This window comes from Myotis daubentonii, chromosome 9 (assembly GCF_963259705.1).
Source record: "Myotis daubentonii chromosome 9, mMyoDau2.1, whole genome shotgun sequence".
Lineage (NCBI taxonomy): Eukaryota > Metazoa > Chordata > Mammalia > Chiroptera > Vespertilionidae > Myotis > Myotis daubentonii.
The window spans coordinates 65,711,564-65,730,062 of record NC_081848.1 but is presented as its reverse complement, the minus strand read 5'-3'; the positions used below and the strand labels follow the sequence as shown (position 1 = coordinate 65,730,062).

Sequence of the window (18,499 nt, the reverse complement as noted above, 5' to 3'; positions counted from 1 at the left end):
TACCATTATCACTAATTATTGAGTGCCTACTTTTAATGAGCTCTTAACATCCTTTCTCTTTATTTTTCCCAACAGCCATATAGTGGAATTATTATTCTCCATCCCCATCTAGTAGGTAAAAAAATTCCGACCAAAAGGAACTAGCTGAATTACCTATAGGCATGCAGGAAACAAATTCTAAACAGGACCATGCAACTCACTCGCCCTCACTAGCTCTTCCTTGTGTGTTACTTCTAATTTGTGTCGTTTTCCAGACCTTGAAATGTAGAAAGAGGAAACTTTCTGAGGTACATTTTTTGTATAAACTGCGCATAAGTACAGCGAGACTCATATCTTGTGTAATCATAAACATTACTCTGGATGAGGGACAGGAAGTCTCAGAGATTGGAGAGCAAAGCAGCAAAATCTTTGTGGCAGGAACAGTAGGAAGTTCTGGCTGAGAGCTCCCCAGAAGTGACCTGGACCACCAGCCACAACACACAGGGCTGGGCTGCAGGAACAGGGAGGCACCTTGGTTTGGATCATAAATTTTGGGGGAGATTACTGTGTTGTTGTTTTTTAACAGACAGCCAGGAATTAGAATCTTGCCTTGTCTCTGCTGCTGACCACCTGCATGAATTGGTGAGTTGATTTCCCTCTATGGGCCTCAGTTTACTCTCTTTCCAAATAAGAGAACTGGGTGAAACCATCCTTAAGCTTCCTTCACGCTTTGAAGTTGTGATTTTCTACAATTCTCTGTGTTTTTCTGATGTTTCACTCAATCTTACACAGAATATGCTCTCAACAAATTAGATTGAATCCTGCATTAAGACCCATTGTTCCATTTTAATTTTGTATTAGAGAAAATTGCTGTGTGCAGAGAAGTTGTTCTCCAAGCTATGATTTATTTGTCTCCAAAGTGGGGGTTTTTAGAACTGACTCAGAAATTTGGGGGCTACCTTACGTTTGTATCCATGTGGTGAATGTGGAGGACAAAGGATCCTTCACAGACTGTAGAGTTTGGAGATGATGGTATCAATGTGGAGATTCCTTGTGAAACCATCCTCACGACTGAACTCCACAATTTTTTCATCTTCCCAAACCGAAACTCCATGCCCATTAAACAGTAACACCATGTTTTTCTCTCTTCCCAGCTCCTGGTAACCATTTAATTTTTAAAAAAATAAATTTATTGGGGTGACATTGATAAAATTTTATAAGTTTCAAGTATACAATTCTATGATACATTGTCTGTATATTGCATTGTGTGCCCACCACACAAAGGCAAATCTTCTGTCACCATATATTTGACCCCTTTACCCTTTACTACCCTCCAACCCCCCTTCCTTCTGGTCACCCCATTCTGTTGTCTTTGCCTATGAGGTTTTTTTCTTGTTGGTTCATTTGTTGCTTTCAGTTTTATATGTTTCTATAAATTTAAGTACTCTGGGTACCTCACAGAAGTATAATCATACAATATTTGTCCTATTACTGGCTTACTAGTATTTCAAGGTTCATTCATGTTGTAGCATGTGTCAGAATTTGCCACTTGGCTTTTAAATTTAGGCTGGGTAATATCTATATGTATTAGTGTCAATGATGTCCACAGAATAATGTTTAGTGTAATGGTTAGAATGATTCTGTTTATGTAGAATTGTTGTGTGTTTCCTTCCCACGTCCCACGTGGGTCAGGGTTCAGGAACTGGAAGCAGAGCCGCACACAAATGAATATGAAAAGACAAGAGCTAATTTGGGAATATTGGGGGGCCAGGCGAGCAAGTCCAACTCAAGGGGAAGGACTTCCTCCCGTGCTCAGGCCTCACCAAGCTTTTATTGATCTGGGATGCACCCATAGCATAGCCCTTAGGCAGGTGACCCCCTGCAACAGGCAGACTAGCCCATCAGCAAGGATTTACATAATAATAAATGGGGGAGCAGTTTCAGCCACCACTGTCTGGACAAACAGAGGTGGTGCCTAGCTCCAACCTTTGCTAGGGCTTCAAAGGCACCCAGCCTTCGGGGGGGGGGGGGGGGGGCGGGGGGGTTCTCTATCTATGCTTATCAGATAGTGAAGGCAATAAACTGTTTCCTACATAGAATTATGATGTGTATAAACATATATAAAGAAAGAGGAGGCAAAATGAGAAAGGAGAAAAAGAGACTGTAAAGGCTATATATAAAATAGTAGTAGGTGATAGTTAAGATTTAAGGAAATTTTTTGTTTTCTTCTTCAAACCTTATTCCCCTTTTGATTGCATTTGCTATGTTACACTCTATTAAAAACAAAACAGACAAAATACAATAAAAGAAAATGAATTTGCATGGTATCTGAGAGTGCAGTAAGCTAGAGGCTACCAACTAGACCCCAGGTTCTAGCTTCAGGCTCAGATCAGCACATTTGTAGCCTTTGGGCAGAGAACTGAAATCTGCAGAAAGAAATTCAGAAGTATAGAGACTTTTAAAAAAATCCTTAAGTTGGGGTAAATCTTTGATTTCTTTCTTCCCGATTTTCTTTTTTTTTATTGCAGTAAAATACTTAACAAAAGATTTATTCTCTTGACAGCTTTTTAAATGCACCATGTGGCATCGCTATCTATAGGCACAGTGTTGTGCAGCAGACCTCTAGAATTGATCTTGCACAATTGAAACGTTATACATGTTGTACAGCAGCTCCCCATTCTCTCCTCCCCCAGATCCTGGCAACCACCAATTTAGTCTTTGCTTCTATGAGTTTGACTATTTACCATACCTTATATAAGTTACAGTAAAGCATGTCCTCCTGTGACTGGCTTATTATACTTAGCACAATGTCCTCAAGGTCAGCTTTAAAATAAGAAAGAAATCTTGCAATACATGACAATATGGGTGCAGCTTAAAAGACTGGTTATTAAGATTAGAAAAAGGGGTCAACATGGCATATTTGGTCTATTAAACCACAGAGCAAGGAAGAAGCCAAGTTGCCAAAATATGGGAACAATTCTGGAGCTAGAGATCATCAACTCAAATTCCCTAAGGTCAGAAAGAGTGAAATGATACACTCAAGTCTGCAAAGCAAGTTGTATATAAATTGTCTGCCTCTCGGCTGGGGAGACCTCTAAATGTTTACAGTTTTTTCCCAGGGACATTTTTTTTCTGTCCTCAATGGATGGATTGTATCAAGCTTGCTAGCTTTTCAATGCTTCCCTTGCTTCCCATATTCAGTTATGTTCCTGAAGGACTGATCACCTCTTGGAGAATGAAGAAAAATTTTAAGTTCCTACAAAGTCTGATCTGTGGGAGTTTCATATCATTAAGTCAAACCTAGGGTCCTAACTGAGTTCACTGCCTCTTCCAGCATCTTTAGCATCATGCTGTCACAGTCCAAGACCAAGGAAGCCTTTGACTCCACTCTGAAAGACATCATTATCCCCCCCAAAGAGAAACCTGGACACATTTACCAAAAAGAAGATACACTGCAGAATGATCTTCAAAAAGAAACCACAGTTGTTGGAGTAAGTCCACCTCATTATAAGGAGAACACTAGGGGAATATTGTGAATGTTTCCTGACTACAGATCTACAATGGATCTGGGAGATTCACTTATTTTTCTGTGTGACTCCAGGCTAATTGGGACATGGAATGGGACTTTATGGGAAGATTGTCCTCCCCAGACCTTTCTTTAAATCAACAAAAACCACTGGGACTTTTCTACTTGTAATTTACACAATAAAGTCTCTTATAAATTGGCCTTAATATAGTGGAAATATTGATTTAACTGTATAATTTTACTCAATATGATTAAATTAGGTCACCTTATTTCTTACACATTTTGAGCTCATTTCTTACACATTTTAAGGTGAGACAAATTGAACTAATCTCACCATACATTTTCTCCCTGTTTATCTGAGTAACTATAAGACACCTCAGTGTCCTAGATTCTCATCCTTCAGATTCAGGATTTTAATTCCCACAGGTTCTGAATATCCCCTTTAAGACCCAACTCCTACTCATTCCAGCTTTGGAGACCTGCCCAGTTGTGGCCTCTGGAGTTCAGGGTCAGTTAATTGCATCGTCCTCTTTATTCCCCCAGTTGTGTTTTCCCCCAACTCAAAGGCCTCTTCATCTATGTGCAGACAGAAATCTAGCCCCGAGGGAACTGTTTCCACTCCAACCCTTACTTCCAGGCATGGAAATGAATGCAGTATCTTCTTAGCTTTCCATGGATGCTTCCAGATCAATCTTCCTTTCTCATCTATACTCCTACTTTAGAATCTCACGTAAGCACCCTATTGACTGTGTCCATGGGTTATGCATATATGCATTTAAGGTCTTTGGTTGATTATTTCCAATCCACCGCCCCCCCCCCCCCCCCACCTTCCCTCTGAGATGACATTGGTTTAATTCTCACCCTGCCCATTTTTCTACTCTCTACCTGAATTCACTAACCTTAGTTACACACACACACACACACACACACACACACACACACACACACACCCCTTCTGGTTTATGACCATAACCCCAAATGGACTAAAAAATCTGCCTAAAAGTACCTATTTCTTTCACCCATTCACTTTCTTATTATCCCAGAAAACTATTTCACACATTTCCTCCTTCAAATATCATAAGTTTCTTCCATCTCCATTTATTAGTTTGTTTCCCATAATACTAAAATATTGAGGCAATCTGGATAGAATGTCCATAAGCTGCTACACATCTACAATTACCCATGTCTGTGTCCATACATTCTTTCTCCTCACTCCAGCTACTAAGAATAAAATATCTGTCCAACCAGTGTGGCTCTGTGATTGAACATCGACCTATAAACCAGAAGGTCATGGTTCAGTTTCCTGTCAGGACACATGCCTGGTTGTGGGCTTGATCCCCAGTAGGGGGCATGCAGGAGGAAGCCAATTAATGATTCTCTCTCTTTATTGATGTTTCTATCTCTCTCTCTCCCTCTCCCTTACTCTCTGAAATCAATAAAGATATATTTTTAAAAAGAATAAAATGTCTATCTAATTAGTGACAACCCTCCCTTTGTGCAGTAAATTCCATCCCTTATCATTTGTTCCAGTAATTCTCACTGCAAAATTTTTAATCAATTTCATAACAAAGAATCTAACTCCGATTTTTCTGTCTTGAAAACAAAAAAGCAAAGTCAAATACTTTCAAGTTCATGTTCTCCAGCTAATGCCCCATTCATTACTTGCCTTTCCAGCAACTGTCCTCTAAAAGGTAGGAGGTCAATGACTCCAAATTACTCTTTTTTCAAAAAAAATTTATTGATTTCAGAGAGGAAGAGAGAGATAGAAACATCAATGATGAGAGAGAATCATTGATTGGCTGCCTCCTGCATGCCCCTACTGGGGATTGAGTCTGCAACCTGGGCATGTGCCCTTGACCAGAATTGATGTGCCCTTGACCAGAATCGAACCCAGGACCCTTCAGTCCACAGGCCAATACTCTATCCATTGAGCAAAACCGGCTAGGGCTCTCCATTTACTTTTGAATCACATCCAATGGCATTTGCCTCCTTTACTCCACATTACTAACCCAATTTTCAAGTCTCTGTTGTTAACTTTATTGATTTAATGAAAGTGTTTGATGCAGTTAACCACTCTTCTACTTGAAACATTTCGTTCATTTGGCTTCTTGGACATCACATTCTTCTGTTTTCTTCTCTTTCCTCCTTGGCTGTTCTCGTTATGCTTTTTTTAAATAGTTTTTTTTTTTTTTTATGAATTTTCCTGATCCTAAATTTGGAGTGCTCTTTAGCTCAGTCCTTGCTTCTATTCATTTTCTATATCTGCTGCAATGGCAACCACATCCAGCAATATGACTTTAAATATTATCTCTAATATGACATGGGGAAATAAAACTATCCTTTGCCTGGATCTCTGTTCTAAACGTAAGACTCATACATATAAATGCCTTGGTATATCTCCACTTGGATATCCACTAAATGTCTCTCCTTTATCCTACATAAGACTGAAATCGTGATACTCCTCCCCAAACCCACACCTCATACAATATTTTCCATCTCAGATCAATGTCAACTCCATCATTTCAGAAGCTCAAGTCAAAACACTTGGAGGCAACTTTTATTCCTTTCTTAAAATTTTTAAAAATTGATTTCAGAGAGGAAGGGAGAAGGAGAGATAGAAACATCAATAATGAGAGAGAATCATTAATTGACTGCCTCCTGCATGCCCCCTACTGGGGATTGAACCTGTAACCCATGCATGACAGAAAATTGAACCGTGATCTCCTGGTTCATAGGTCAATGCTCAACCACTGAGTCATACCAGTGGGGCTCATTCTTCTTTCATAATCCACATTCAAACTTTTAGCAAATCCTACTGGTTTAATCTTCATAGTACATCTAGAATCCAACTACTTCTTGCTATCTCGAAATCATTTGGTCTGGCCCTGCCAAGGCATCAGGGGTGACTTAATTAGATGTTTGGCCAAATATAGCAGGCTAATTTTTAAGTTGATAATTTTGTATGGCCCTAGAATGATGTTATAAATATCTAAATGGTCCTTTGCAGAAAAAGATTCCTCACTCCTGAGTCTTGGCCATTTGTGTTGGTTTATACAAGTTATTTTAACTTCTGGTATCTCATTTTTCTTATCTGTAAATAAGATTAGATGAATAGCCAGAATGTAGAGAGTGTTCAGCAAACCCATTATTATCATCATGGATTTCATAAAATAGCAATGATTATTAAAATCCAATGATGAATAAGATAAGATGAATTACAGCACTAAAGAATTCCTGCTCTATTTTATTTCCATTGAAATTGACCCCTTTATTAGCACTTTCTTGGTAAGTTTGCTTTCTATATCCATGTAACTGGACTGCTGTCCAGAAAAGATTTTCTCCATCTACTTTTCCTAGAACCATAAAAAATTTGTCAACATTTTCAAAATAAAGTTAAAAAATGTGCATATAATTATTCCCTGATTTGCTAGTTTAATAATCCTATCAGAAAACAAAAAATGTTAGTAACATATGAATTCTCTTAGAGAATGCCTATTAGCTCCTTCTAGCACATTTTTCCTTTTTAATATGACAAATTGTAACATATTAATCCTATATAATAAAAGGGTAATATGCAAATAGACCAAATGGCAGAACAACCGAACAAACAATCAAAGAGTAATATGCTAATGATATGCTCGGGCTGCTCAACTGCTCGCTATGTATGTCTGCTACCACCAGGGGGCAGACAGTCAACTGGTCGACCAGTTGCTGATGGGCACTGACCACCAGGGGGCAGATGTTCCGACTGGTAGGTTATCTTGCTCCTGGGGTCTGGCTGATTTGGACTGAGTGAGATGGGATGGACATGCCCTGGAGCCCTCTCGTGGGGTCCCTCAGCCTGGCCTGCACCTTCTTGCAATCCGGGACCCCTTCGGGGGATGTTGGAGAGCTGGTTTCAGCCTGACCCCACAGGCCACTCCCCTTGGGAGGGCGCCAGATGCAGGGCTCATGGCTGGTGAGTACTGCTGTGACAGCATGAGCCTCTCCTTATTGGGACTGATTGGGCACAAGCCCACTGCAGGCATAGTGGGGCCAGGATGAGTGAGAGTGGCAGGTAGGAGCTGTAGGTGGCTTTGGACTGTGGGTTTTGGCCAGATACCTACAGGCCACCCAGAGGGACCCCAACTGTGCAGGAATTTGTGCACTGGGCTTCTAGCATTCTTTATAATTCACAATGTACATTCAAATGCCACTTTTATCTATTTAAAGTGTATTCTAGTATTTTTCCTCTTGTCTCTTATAGAGTATCCATATCCTGTGTTGCCTGATGATTTCAAGTTTTGGAGCTATTTTGTTTTTTTCTCCCTACTCTTCCCACCTCAAGCCAGCAGTTTCCACCATGTTGATGTCCGGGTACCCATTTGTAGGAGCTCTGTGCGTGAGTAGAATGGGGTATCCAAGCGGGAATATGCTTTATAAATGCTAACAGCATGCTAAGTAATGGAATAACTCAGTTCTTAGAAGTGGAGAGAGAGGAGAAAAAGGCTAAGACCTTCAATTTTCCTTCTGTTATCATCTCACATCATGTCTCTGCAATTCAGGAAGAACAGAGAGAGGCTTAATCAGTGGTCTTATGTGAGAATCTAAGGGAGTGAATGGGTGGGACAGAAGACAAGAAGATAATGCAGTGGACACACCAGCATTTCTAACCTGGCTTTACAGTATGCCTCTGGAAAAGTGGAACATTTTTTGCATTCTTCTTTGGGCCTTCAATGAAGCCATTGGATTCCCTCCAGTTTAAGAATAGTCTACCTGTCATATAGAGTGAAAAGGTCATTTTTATAATAAAATGACCACAAGTGGTAGGTGCCACAGGTTTGCAGAGAATTAAACCAGCAATTGCCGAAACCGGTTTGGCTCAGTGGATAGAGCGTCGGCTTGCGGACTGAAAGGTCCCAGGTTCGATTCCGGTCAAGGGCATGTACCTGGGTTGCGGGCACATCCCCCAGTGGGAGATGTGCAGGAGGCAGCTGATCGATGTTCCTCTCTCATCGATGTTTCTAACTCTCTATCTCTCTCCCTTCCTCTCTGTGAAAAATCAATAAAATATATTAAAAAAAAAACCAACCAGCAATGGTAAAATTTATGCAAGACAGGGTACTCTTGCTATAAGTTCAACGGCAATCCTGAGCACTTGGAAACCTTGGTTGCTGCCTTCCATCTTAGGACTCATGAAGAAAGGACCTTCTTTTGGACACTAGTCATACCTCTTACACACGCTTCTTTTCTATGTAATATCCTGTACAGAGGAGGAAAAAAGTACACATTCTGGGCAAATGAATTTTATCAAGGCATCACTCCTGTATGGATACAGTCCTTGTGTGGACACAAATTGTACGGTGATGTAAGAAGGCCCTGCTCCTGCACCAAAAGCATAATTTGCCCTTGTCCTTTCTGTTTAACCAGTAGTTATAGCTTCCACATTAGAATTAATTCATTCTGGATCCTCTTGGTGACAACCAGATCTCTAAGCCACAGCTTAACCAACATTTTAGCTTCTCAGAATACCCTTTTCCCACCAACTGGATCCTTTTTTTTTATTGCTTAAAGTATTACAAAGGGTATTACATATGTGTCCATCCCCCCCCCCCCGCCCCGCCCTAGACAGTCCCCTAGCCTCCCCTATCTCCCAGTGACTTATGTCCATTGGTTATGCTTATATGCATGCATACAAGTCCTTTGGTTGATCTCTTACCCCCCTACCTCCTGCCCCCCAACCCTCCCCGGCCTTCCTGCTGCAGTTTGACAATCTGTTTGAGGCAGCTCTGCCTCTGTATCTATTATTGTTCAAAAGTTTATAATGGTCTCTATTATCCATGAATGAGTGAGATCATGTGGTATTTTTCCTTCATTGACTGGCTTAACTGGACCAACTGGATCCTTAACACCATATTGACTTCTGGGGCTTCATGATGAAAGACTCTTCACATCTGACCCTGTACTTTCCATTTTCCTTGGCTCCCAGCCTAACTCAGGCCACCTACACCAATGGCTTGAAGCCCATGTGCTTCTGCATCTTGAACCACCAAGTGCTTCTGTTGGCTGCTCCCATCTTTCTCTCCCTTCAAGTTATTGGTCATTCTCAATCTCCTTTCTTTCAACCATATAATTTTTTTTAATGCACAATGAGATTTATTATGGAATTATTTTAGAAAGTGAAACATTGCAAACAGTGAAATGTCCAACAATAAGAGATAATCTGAATAAATTATACATCAGCCATATGATTAAATACCTTGCAGCCAATACAAATAAGACTTTAAAGGAATAATGATTTAGTGAGAAAAGGCTAACAAGATGATTGTTAGTGAAAAACAACAACACCCACATAAAACAAAATTGTATTTACAATTAAAGCCAAGGAAGAAAATCCATACACATAAACTGTATTTACAATCAGATTCTGTGATTAAAAAATGGAGTTCTAACAATAAATATAAATAATTAAGAACCCCCACAACCTATTAAAAACAGTTGATTCTAAGTGGGGAGTTTCCTGATGCTTTCCATCTCATATCAAGTGCTTTGCAGATACAGCTTCTAGACAAGTCTGGCCTGTTGCAACAACTAGATATCCCTAGACCTCTGCTGTATGGTGATTTCTAGCTCAGACACTAGGCCTGGGTTAGTAGTCAACCTTGTAATTTATAACTCTCCTCCCTCCATGCATACCTCCAGGCTTCCTTAGCTCATATTGATTTTCAGTAATATGGCTCCAGGCTTCCTTAACTCATATTGATTTTCACTAACACGACTCCAGTTCCTGCTGATTCTTCAGTCAATGGTAAACATCCCAAGGGCAGAAATCAGACCTCTCTATCAATATGGACCTACACCATTCCTACAGTGCCATCTCCCTGAAAGTTTTACATTACTTATTGATTGAGTGATTGATACATTTCCACAAAACAAATGAACTGATTATTTCTCTCTTTTCTGAGCAGTTTGCCATTACTGGAATCCTTTCCATTATCTCTGGGAAAAAATCAGCTAAGCTCCTTGTAAGTATAAAAGGAACTTCAGAGTTAATTCTTTCAGTTCAAAATTTCCATTTGATTAGTTAGGGAAACAAGGCTCAGAGCAAGTGAGGGAGCCCAAGTTCTCCCCACTGGCCCACTGGCTGAACTAGGAGTAAAGCCCAAATTCTTTGCCTCCAGACCAGTATTCTTTCCCCTACATAATGGAGCTCCAAACAGTGGAAATTTTTACATATACTAAGGACTCTTTAAAACGTGCCTTGGCCCTGGATATGGTAGATAACCATCCCAGCTAGATCCTAATGATTATTTTTTTTCTAGAAAAATCTATCCAATAATGTGTCAATTTCCCTAAATAGCATGGACAGAAGCAGAGGTGTGTGGGCTTAGATCTTCTCTGGCTATCTCATTTACTCCTTCGAGAACAAGGAATTATCAGACTGTAGTCACTCTCCTGACAAAGGTCAGGAGTTGGGAGGCAGTGGGTGGAAGTTGAGGTCTTTGATCTTCTCCATAGCAACCTTTCCTTTTCCCCTGACATATGCCCACAAAGATGAGTTAGGGAAAGGCCATATCCTGACTCAGGTAGATCCAAGGTCTAGTTAGCCATGGATGAGAGAACATAAGATGTACTATACTGGTATATGCTCCTGATGCTTGAAGCTTGAGTCTGAACCCCAGAATCAGTGGAGAGGGTGTTGAAGAGTTTACAGCATGGATGGAGTCAGAATTCTGGACTTGGAATCAGGAAACCTTTACTCCCATCCCAGCTCAGTCCCCTATCCATCTGTGTGCTTGAAAAAGTTCTTGCCTTCTCTGGACTTCAGGTTTCTCATTTACAAAATGTGAAAGATGAACATGTGTATCTCACAGATGGCTTCCCAAGTGCCTGAATACACTGAAAGGAAAAACTATGCTTGGGATGACCTGACACAATATGGGCTCCACATGTGGGACACAGAATAATATGAGGGCTTGCTGCCCTCATGGCAGCTCCTGGCCAAGGTGCTGCCCATTCACTCTGTTCTTCCTTCAGGGACTCAGAAACTTGAATCCATATAGCTACTGGGTCAAGGCAGAAGAGGATAGGGCAACCATCCTCCCCAACACATGGTATCCTACAGTGGTGTTTAAACAGAAAAGAGCATGCTCTGGGAATCTGGTACATCAATGTCTTTGCAGGAGTCACATCCTGTGAGAGCCCATTTCTCCAAAATGTAGACTATGACCCGGGAGAGAGTGTGGTGATGAGGTTCTTATAGGCCTGACCCACCTATAGAATGTATTCCAACTTCTCCAATTTGCTTCTTCCTTTTTCTTTGAAGCTGCTTCTTTATGAAAGAACAAGCCATGGATTGGTCTTCCCAGGAGGGACCAAAGGCCATATTTAAAATGATTCTAAGTCTGTTGAGGAGTAAAGGGAGATATTGGCGATACCACTTCTGTCTTCATTGTTGCAGAGAGTAAGGAACCCTTCTCCCAAAGCAGGAATTAATCCATAGATTTTCTAATTCAATAAACATTTACTAATTATATAAGGCGATGAACTAGATAGTGAGGAGGGATACACAGAGATGAATGAGACACAGTATGTGCCCACTAGGATTATGCAGATTAGAGGGAAGCTTAGTTGCAGTGCAGTGGATGGAAGGAATCGGAATCATGTGCTATTTCTCTGATGAGACCCCAGTGCAGAATTTCTCTTCCAGGCCATCGGCAGCCTGACCTCTAATGCAGTGAGTTCTGTTGTTGCTGGAGCGGGCCTCTTCCTCCTCGTTTACAGCCTGGTAGCCCTGAGGACGGCCTCTCAATTGTGTGACTCAGAAAAGGAGCATCTATCCTCCTTGCCTTATTCAGAGTACCCTAATCCAAAATATGAAGTCAAGGACTGTGTCCTGGACGGTGTCAGTCTCACAGTAAGTACTTTCAGATTGTCTCCTGTCATGTGAAATCTCTGTCTCCCTTTTGCATAATCTTGCTTTTTCAGCAGTCCCGAGCCCTGTTGGTCTGAATGTCTGAAGACAGACAGAAGAAAATATGGTTGAAAGAGGTCCGTCAGCAGACTGCAAATATGGGGCATGCATTGTGCAAAGTTGAAAAAGGAAATCAAGAAGGGATGTGGGTAGTCCATTCCTATAGTAGTCTTTCTTAAATTAAAAAAAATTCCATTCTCAGTAGGTTTAACTCTCAAAGTGTCCCCTTTTTTGAACAGGCATTTCCCCCCCTCAATGAATATCCCAGAAACACACCTCTTTGTTTGAATTTCATTTGATTTGAGATACAAGCATCCTATATTAAGTTAGATATGGATTTTGAACCTGAAACCTAAACACATAATTACTATACTTTGGCCTAATAGGTCTGGCAGAGAGTGAGAGGAGGATGGGAGATGGATCACCAGTGGATTCGACTTCTAGCAGAAATGCCAACATCTCTGGGCAGCATTTTCTTACCTCCTTTCCCCCAAACTTGATAGTCACCACCTGTTGATGATGATAATCCTGACTTAGTTAATCCTCTCTATATACTGGATCAGAGGTTAAAACCATCAACTCTGGCCCTTTATGGAGAAAGATTTCTTCCTTTGTGATTCCTCTCTATAGGAGCTGTAGAGACAAAGACACTGTCTCTCATTACCTGGGATCTACCTGTCTCATGAATCACAGAGAATGGGTGCCAACTGTCTGGACTCATACCCTTATGTGCAGCTATCCATGTGATCCAGAGGCTGTCCAAACTACCCTTGATCCAGGAGCTTGAGGAAGCAGAAGAGCACAGAAACCCACCTGGTTAGATACCAACATGAAGAGCCCAGGAGATAGTATAACTGTTGTGCAGGGCAGACATTAAGCAAAACAATGGGGCTATGAGATTCATCCTCCCTACTGGGATAGTGGGGGCTGTATTTAATGAAAACTAATCTCAATACATCAAACTGCCTCCCACTCTCACATAACAGGAGTCAAAGAGAACTACCTGCAACATCAGAGGAGTTGTACCTTTGCTGACTAAGCAGTATTAAAAGTTCACTCTCTTTATTAACACAAGGATAACCTGGGCAAGAGCAACAAACTAAAAAATATTAGTGATACATACCCCCGGTTGGAAGAAGGAAGGAAGGAAGGATGAAAGGAAGACAGAAATCAAGGAAGAAAAATATCATATGTCCCAGAAACTAAGAAAAATCCTAAAGCCAGGTCACCAAACAAGAGCTGAGACCAGAAAACCATGGAGGCATGGATAGGAACACAGGTGTTGGAGGCTGGGATCATGAAGTTTTAATGCCCAAGGCAGGATTTGAGGCTCCACAGAAAGCAGGGAATGCACACAGAGGGCCCTGTAAGAATGTTAGATGCTGAAATGGAATATTTATGAAAATAAGACAAGGAAAACTCTGCCCAACATACTAAGTAGCTTTAAGAAAATCTGCCATAAAGGTTTCTGGGATGAAATCACCTCACCAAGTCTTGTGCACATATGGCATCCAAATAAAAAAAATATATATATAAAAGAGAAGAACCTCAAATAAAAGGATTAACTTAAAAACTTCCTGGATCTGTGAAACTCCTAAGATTCTGTCAGAATCATACCTAAAATTAGCCCTAACCAGTTTGGCTCAGTGGATAGAGCATCTGCCTACAGGTTCAATTCCAGTCAAGGGTATGTATCTTGGTTGCAGGCATATCCCCAGTAGGAGGTGTGCAGGAGGCAGCTGATGGATGTTTCTCTCTCATCGATGTTTCTAACTCTCTATCCCTCTCCCTCCCTCTCTGTAAAAAAATCAATAAAATATATTGTATTAGCCTTTGAGTTTGACATGCTTGATCTAGGGCAGTGATGGCGAACCTTTTGAGCTCGGCGTGTCAGCATTTTGAAAAACCCTAACTTAACTCCGGTGCCATGTCACATATAGAAATTTTTTGATATTTGCAACCATAGTAAAACAAATACTTATATTTTTGATATTTATTTTATATATTTAAATGCCATTTAACAAAGAAAAATCAACCAAAAAAATGAGTTCACGTGTCACCTCTGACACGCGTGTCATAGGTTCGCCATCACTGATCTAGGGAGATGTCCATAAACCCAACTTATAAGTTTCCTATATATCAAAGAATCCCCATACCCCAATAACACTCACGCACTGAAATTATATAGTTGCCCAAGAATTAGAAATTATATGATAATAGATTAGAAATGAAAATTATAATATTTGGTGTTAAGAGCTTAGCATATCAGTTAAATAGCAGAGTCAACCTGTCCAAAGAAATAAACAGCAAAATGAAATGCAGGTCTGATTATATCATATGGAACACAACAAGGTAAGATAAAAATTTGGAAAATATGAATGAGAAATTAAAAGACATGGAGGATACAGCAAAGTGAAAAGGTTCAACACACATCTAATCTGAGCTTTAGTGGGACAGCATGGGAGAGAAAAAATATGCCAAGAGACATCACTGAAAATTTGTCAGAATTTAAGAGACATCACTGAAAATTTGTCAGGCTGAAGGAATGCACTGAGTCAGATGCTGCATAAATAAAAACAGATCTACACCTGAAAATACCATTATGATAAAACTAAGCAAAGAAAAAGCGGAAATAATAAAAGCCACCACGAATAAATGGATTACTCTTATTTCAGAATGTGGGACACCAAAGATCTGAGATGAAAGTTTTTATTTTATTTTAATTTCTCTATTTTCTTTATTGTTGACATTATTACAGATGTCCCCATTTTCTCTGCCTTTGCCCACCTCCATCCAGCCCCCACCTCACTTCCTTCTGGCCATAACTACATAGTTGTCTGTGTCTATGGATTATGCATATATGTTCTTTGACTAACCCCTTCACCTTCTTTCATGCAGTCTCCCAATCCCTCTCCCCACTGACAACTGTCAGTCTCTATTTTGTTTGTCAGTTTATTTTATTCATTAGATTCCACATATAAGTGAGATCACGTGGTATTTGTCTTCCTCTGACTGGCTTATTTCACTTAGCATAATATTCTGTGAGATGAAACTGTTGCTGCTGATTCCCCTTTTTCTGTTAAGAGATCCAAAAGAGAAAGCAGGAGAGAGAATGAAACGATTTTCTCTGTCTCTTGTGCTCTCCATTACCAGAGCCTTCATTCCCCAGTTTCCTCTCCGTCAGGCACAAGGGCTGGCTTATGGCACCAACCATCCCTGTTCTGATTTGCAGGGTGTGCTGGTGGTGATGCTTATCTTCTCTGTGCTGGAGCACTTACTAGCTGCATATGCTTCTGTCTTTTGGTGGAAACAGGTCTACTCCAGCAACCCTGGGGTGAGTACTCTGACGTGTCACATGATGCCTGCTGGGTCCCAAGGTTTGAGTTATGATGATCAGGTCACTGGGTATATGTGGAAGGCAACTTTTATAGTGAGAAAAGAGTTCAATTAAAGGGCTCCTTCATGATGACATGCTGGTCATCAAAGACCAGCTGATGCCTAGTGCGTAGCAAACCAGTTAGAGAATTACTTAAGATGAAGCTAGAATCAACGGACCCAGTTCCTTATTAAAGAACCAAGGCTTGGATAAGTCACACAGAGAATGAATGATACGGACTAATGAGCCGAGACTGAGAACTTGCATCTCCTCACTCTTGTCACGGACAGCCACCTGCCTCCCTAGCCCAGTTCCCTTGTGAATGTGATGAGATTTACTAGGACATCTCTGTTCCACTTATGCGTTCCTGTGTTCTTCCTTACTTCTCCTTAGGTCTTGACATTATAATTTTAAATTTAAATGGGACCCAAATCCTTTTTTAAAAAATATATTTTTATTGATTTCAGAGCAGAAGGAAGAGGGAGAGAGAGAGAGACATCAATGATGAGAGAGAATCATTGATAGGCTGCCTCCTGCCTGCCCCCTACTGGGGAGCAAGCCTACAACCCAGTCATATGTCCTTGCCCAGAATCGAACCTGCGACCCTTCAGTCCGCAGGTTGATGCTCTAGCCACTGAGCCAAGCCTGCTAGGGCTGGGACCCAAATCTTTGAAAGCTGTAGTAGAAATGAGAGAGAAATATTTAAGAGGATTGAACAAATTATGATTCAATTATGATCTTATCAGAAGATGACAACATAATTAGCAGATTGAAGAATGGCATTTGTTTGAACTAATATTGTTGCAATTATATATTATAGGAAAGTTGGGAGAGCTAGTACTCTACAACATTTGGGGGGAATGCATTATAAATATGTATTTAAAAAGTCTCCAAAATCAGAGTTTTAAAACTATTAACAATTTTGATCTTTCCTAGAGTTCATTTTCCTTGCCTCAGTCACAAGATCATATCAAACATGTCAAAGACTTCTTCAAGGGTATGGCTATGAGTAACTGTTGGATGTAGAGGAAAAAGGAAGGAGAAATCCAGTGCTCATGACAAAGTGTGATTAGGCTTTCCTGAAATTTCAGCTACTCTAGACTGTGGAAGAAACTTTTTAAAAAATAGCTTTTGTTTTTATTTTGTCCATATGAGTAATTTTATTGCTCTTATAAATAATTTCCCCAGGGCCCAGGTCAGTAAAATTTTATTAGCCTGTCTTCCAAAATGGACATAAAATGTATAAACTTTTTAAAAAATTTATCTTTATTGATTTCAGAGAGGAAGGAAGAGGGAGAGAGAGATAGAAACATCAATGATGGAGAGAATAATTGATTGGCTGCCTCCTGCACATCCCCTACTGGGGATCAAGCCTGCAACCCAGGCATGTGCCCTTGACTGGGGGCCCTTCAGTCCGCAGACTGATGCTCTATGCACTGAGCCAGCTAGGGCTGTATAAACTTTTTTTTTGGTAAACTAAACAGAAAGTGATTGTCTATCCATAAATAGCAAGAGAAAATTTGCTGTTCTGTGCTTGTGTGAATTGGTAAGTCATGTGTCTGCAGGCTCTATTTTCACATGCATATTGCTTAAATAATAGATATTAGGATTGTGAGAACATTTTAATTAAAAATACTTAAAAATATATGGCTCCATTTCTGTCAATTGAATGGATTAAATTCCTCTACATTAAATATAGCTCAATGTTCTGTCTCATTTAATGACTTTATTCTTAAATCTGGATTCAAAGATTATAACTTATCACAATCACAATGCTTTCTCCCACCTAAGTTCTGGACAGAATAATAAATTAGACATATAGAAATAATATCAACTTTATTATTGTATTGGAGTAAACAACATGGCCAACCAAATAAAGAGATTCCTAATATTGCTCCTGAGTCTAGGTGTTGGGTCCTGTCTCAGAGGGAAATATGCAGCAGATGTGCACATGTATATTTTCCAAATGACATGTACAAAAATGGCCATAGAAGTCATACACATAATAGCCCCCAAAGGCAAACATCCAACTAAACAGTAGAAGAAAATGAAAACTGTGTTATATTTAGGCAATGGCGTAGTAGATAGTACTGTGAGTGAACAAAGTACAATGCAGCCACATTGATAAATCCACAAAATAATGTTCAGGGGAACAAAAGCTACATATGAGAATACATACTGTATAATTCCATGTTTATAAAATAAAGTTTGAACACAAGCAAAACTAAAAGAGTGTTAGAATCAGGAGCATGGTCACCTTTGGGGACAATAATTGGAAGGGGACGCAGAAGACCTACTGTTCCTAGAAATGTTCTTTTTTTCCTTTATCTGGCTGCTGGTGCTGTGCATATATGATGTGTTCTCTTGTTTCTCTACTGTAATTGAATAAAAACATTTTTAAACAGTTACTTTTGATCTCTTGTGCTTGTCTAGTTATTGAGCCCTCCCTCACTTCTCCATAGTCAAATTCATTTAAAACATCATCTCCCCAAAGCCTGGAGTCATCCTTGACTCTTCTATTTGCCTCACACACCATATCTAATCTACCATTAAACCCTGCTAGATCTAACTTCAAATATATCAAGTCTGATTACTTCTCACCATCTCATGAGTACTCTGGTTTATCATTTCCTATTGGCTTTATTGCAATGAACAACCAACTGGT

At 40.1% G+C, this 18,499-nt stretch overlaps 1 protein-coding gene across 2 annotated transcripts; it reads left to right on the top strand.

The window, feature by feature from the left end:
• Positions 1–376: 376 nt before the first annotated feature.
• LOC132241109 (membrane-spanning 4-domains subfamily A member 7-like) lies at positions 377–18,231 on the top strand. Of its 2 annotated transcripts, XM_059709228.1 has the most exons (7): positions 377–621; positions 3,314–3,470; positions 7,752–7,886; positions 10,453–10,509; positions 12,195–12,401; positions 15,691–15,792; positions 16,771–18,231. In XM_059709228.1, exons 1-7 carry the CDS (start codon positions 614–616, stop codon positions 16,858–16,860), a joined length of 756 nt encoding a protein of 251 aa, XP_059565211.1. In that variant the 5' UTR covers positions 377–613; the 3' UTR covers positions 16,861–18,231. The 2 variants fall into 2 exon arrangements, with proteins under 2 accessions (XP_059565211.1, XP_059565212.1); XM_059709229.1 differs by lacking the exon at positions 10,453–10,509.
• Positions 18,232–18,499: the final 268 nt, after the last annotated feature.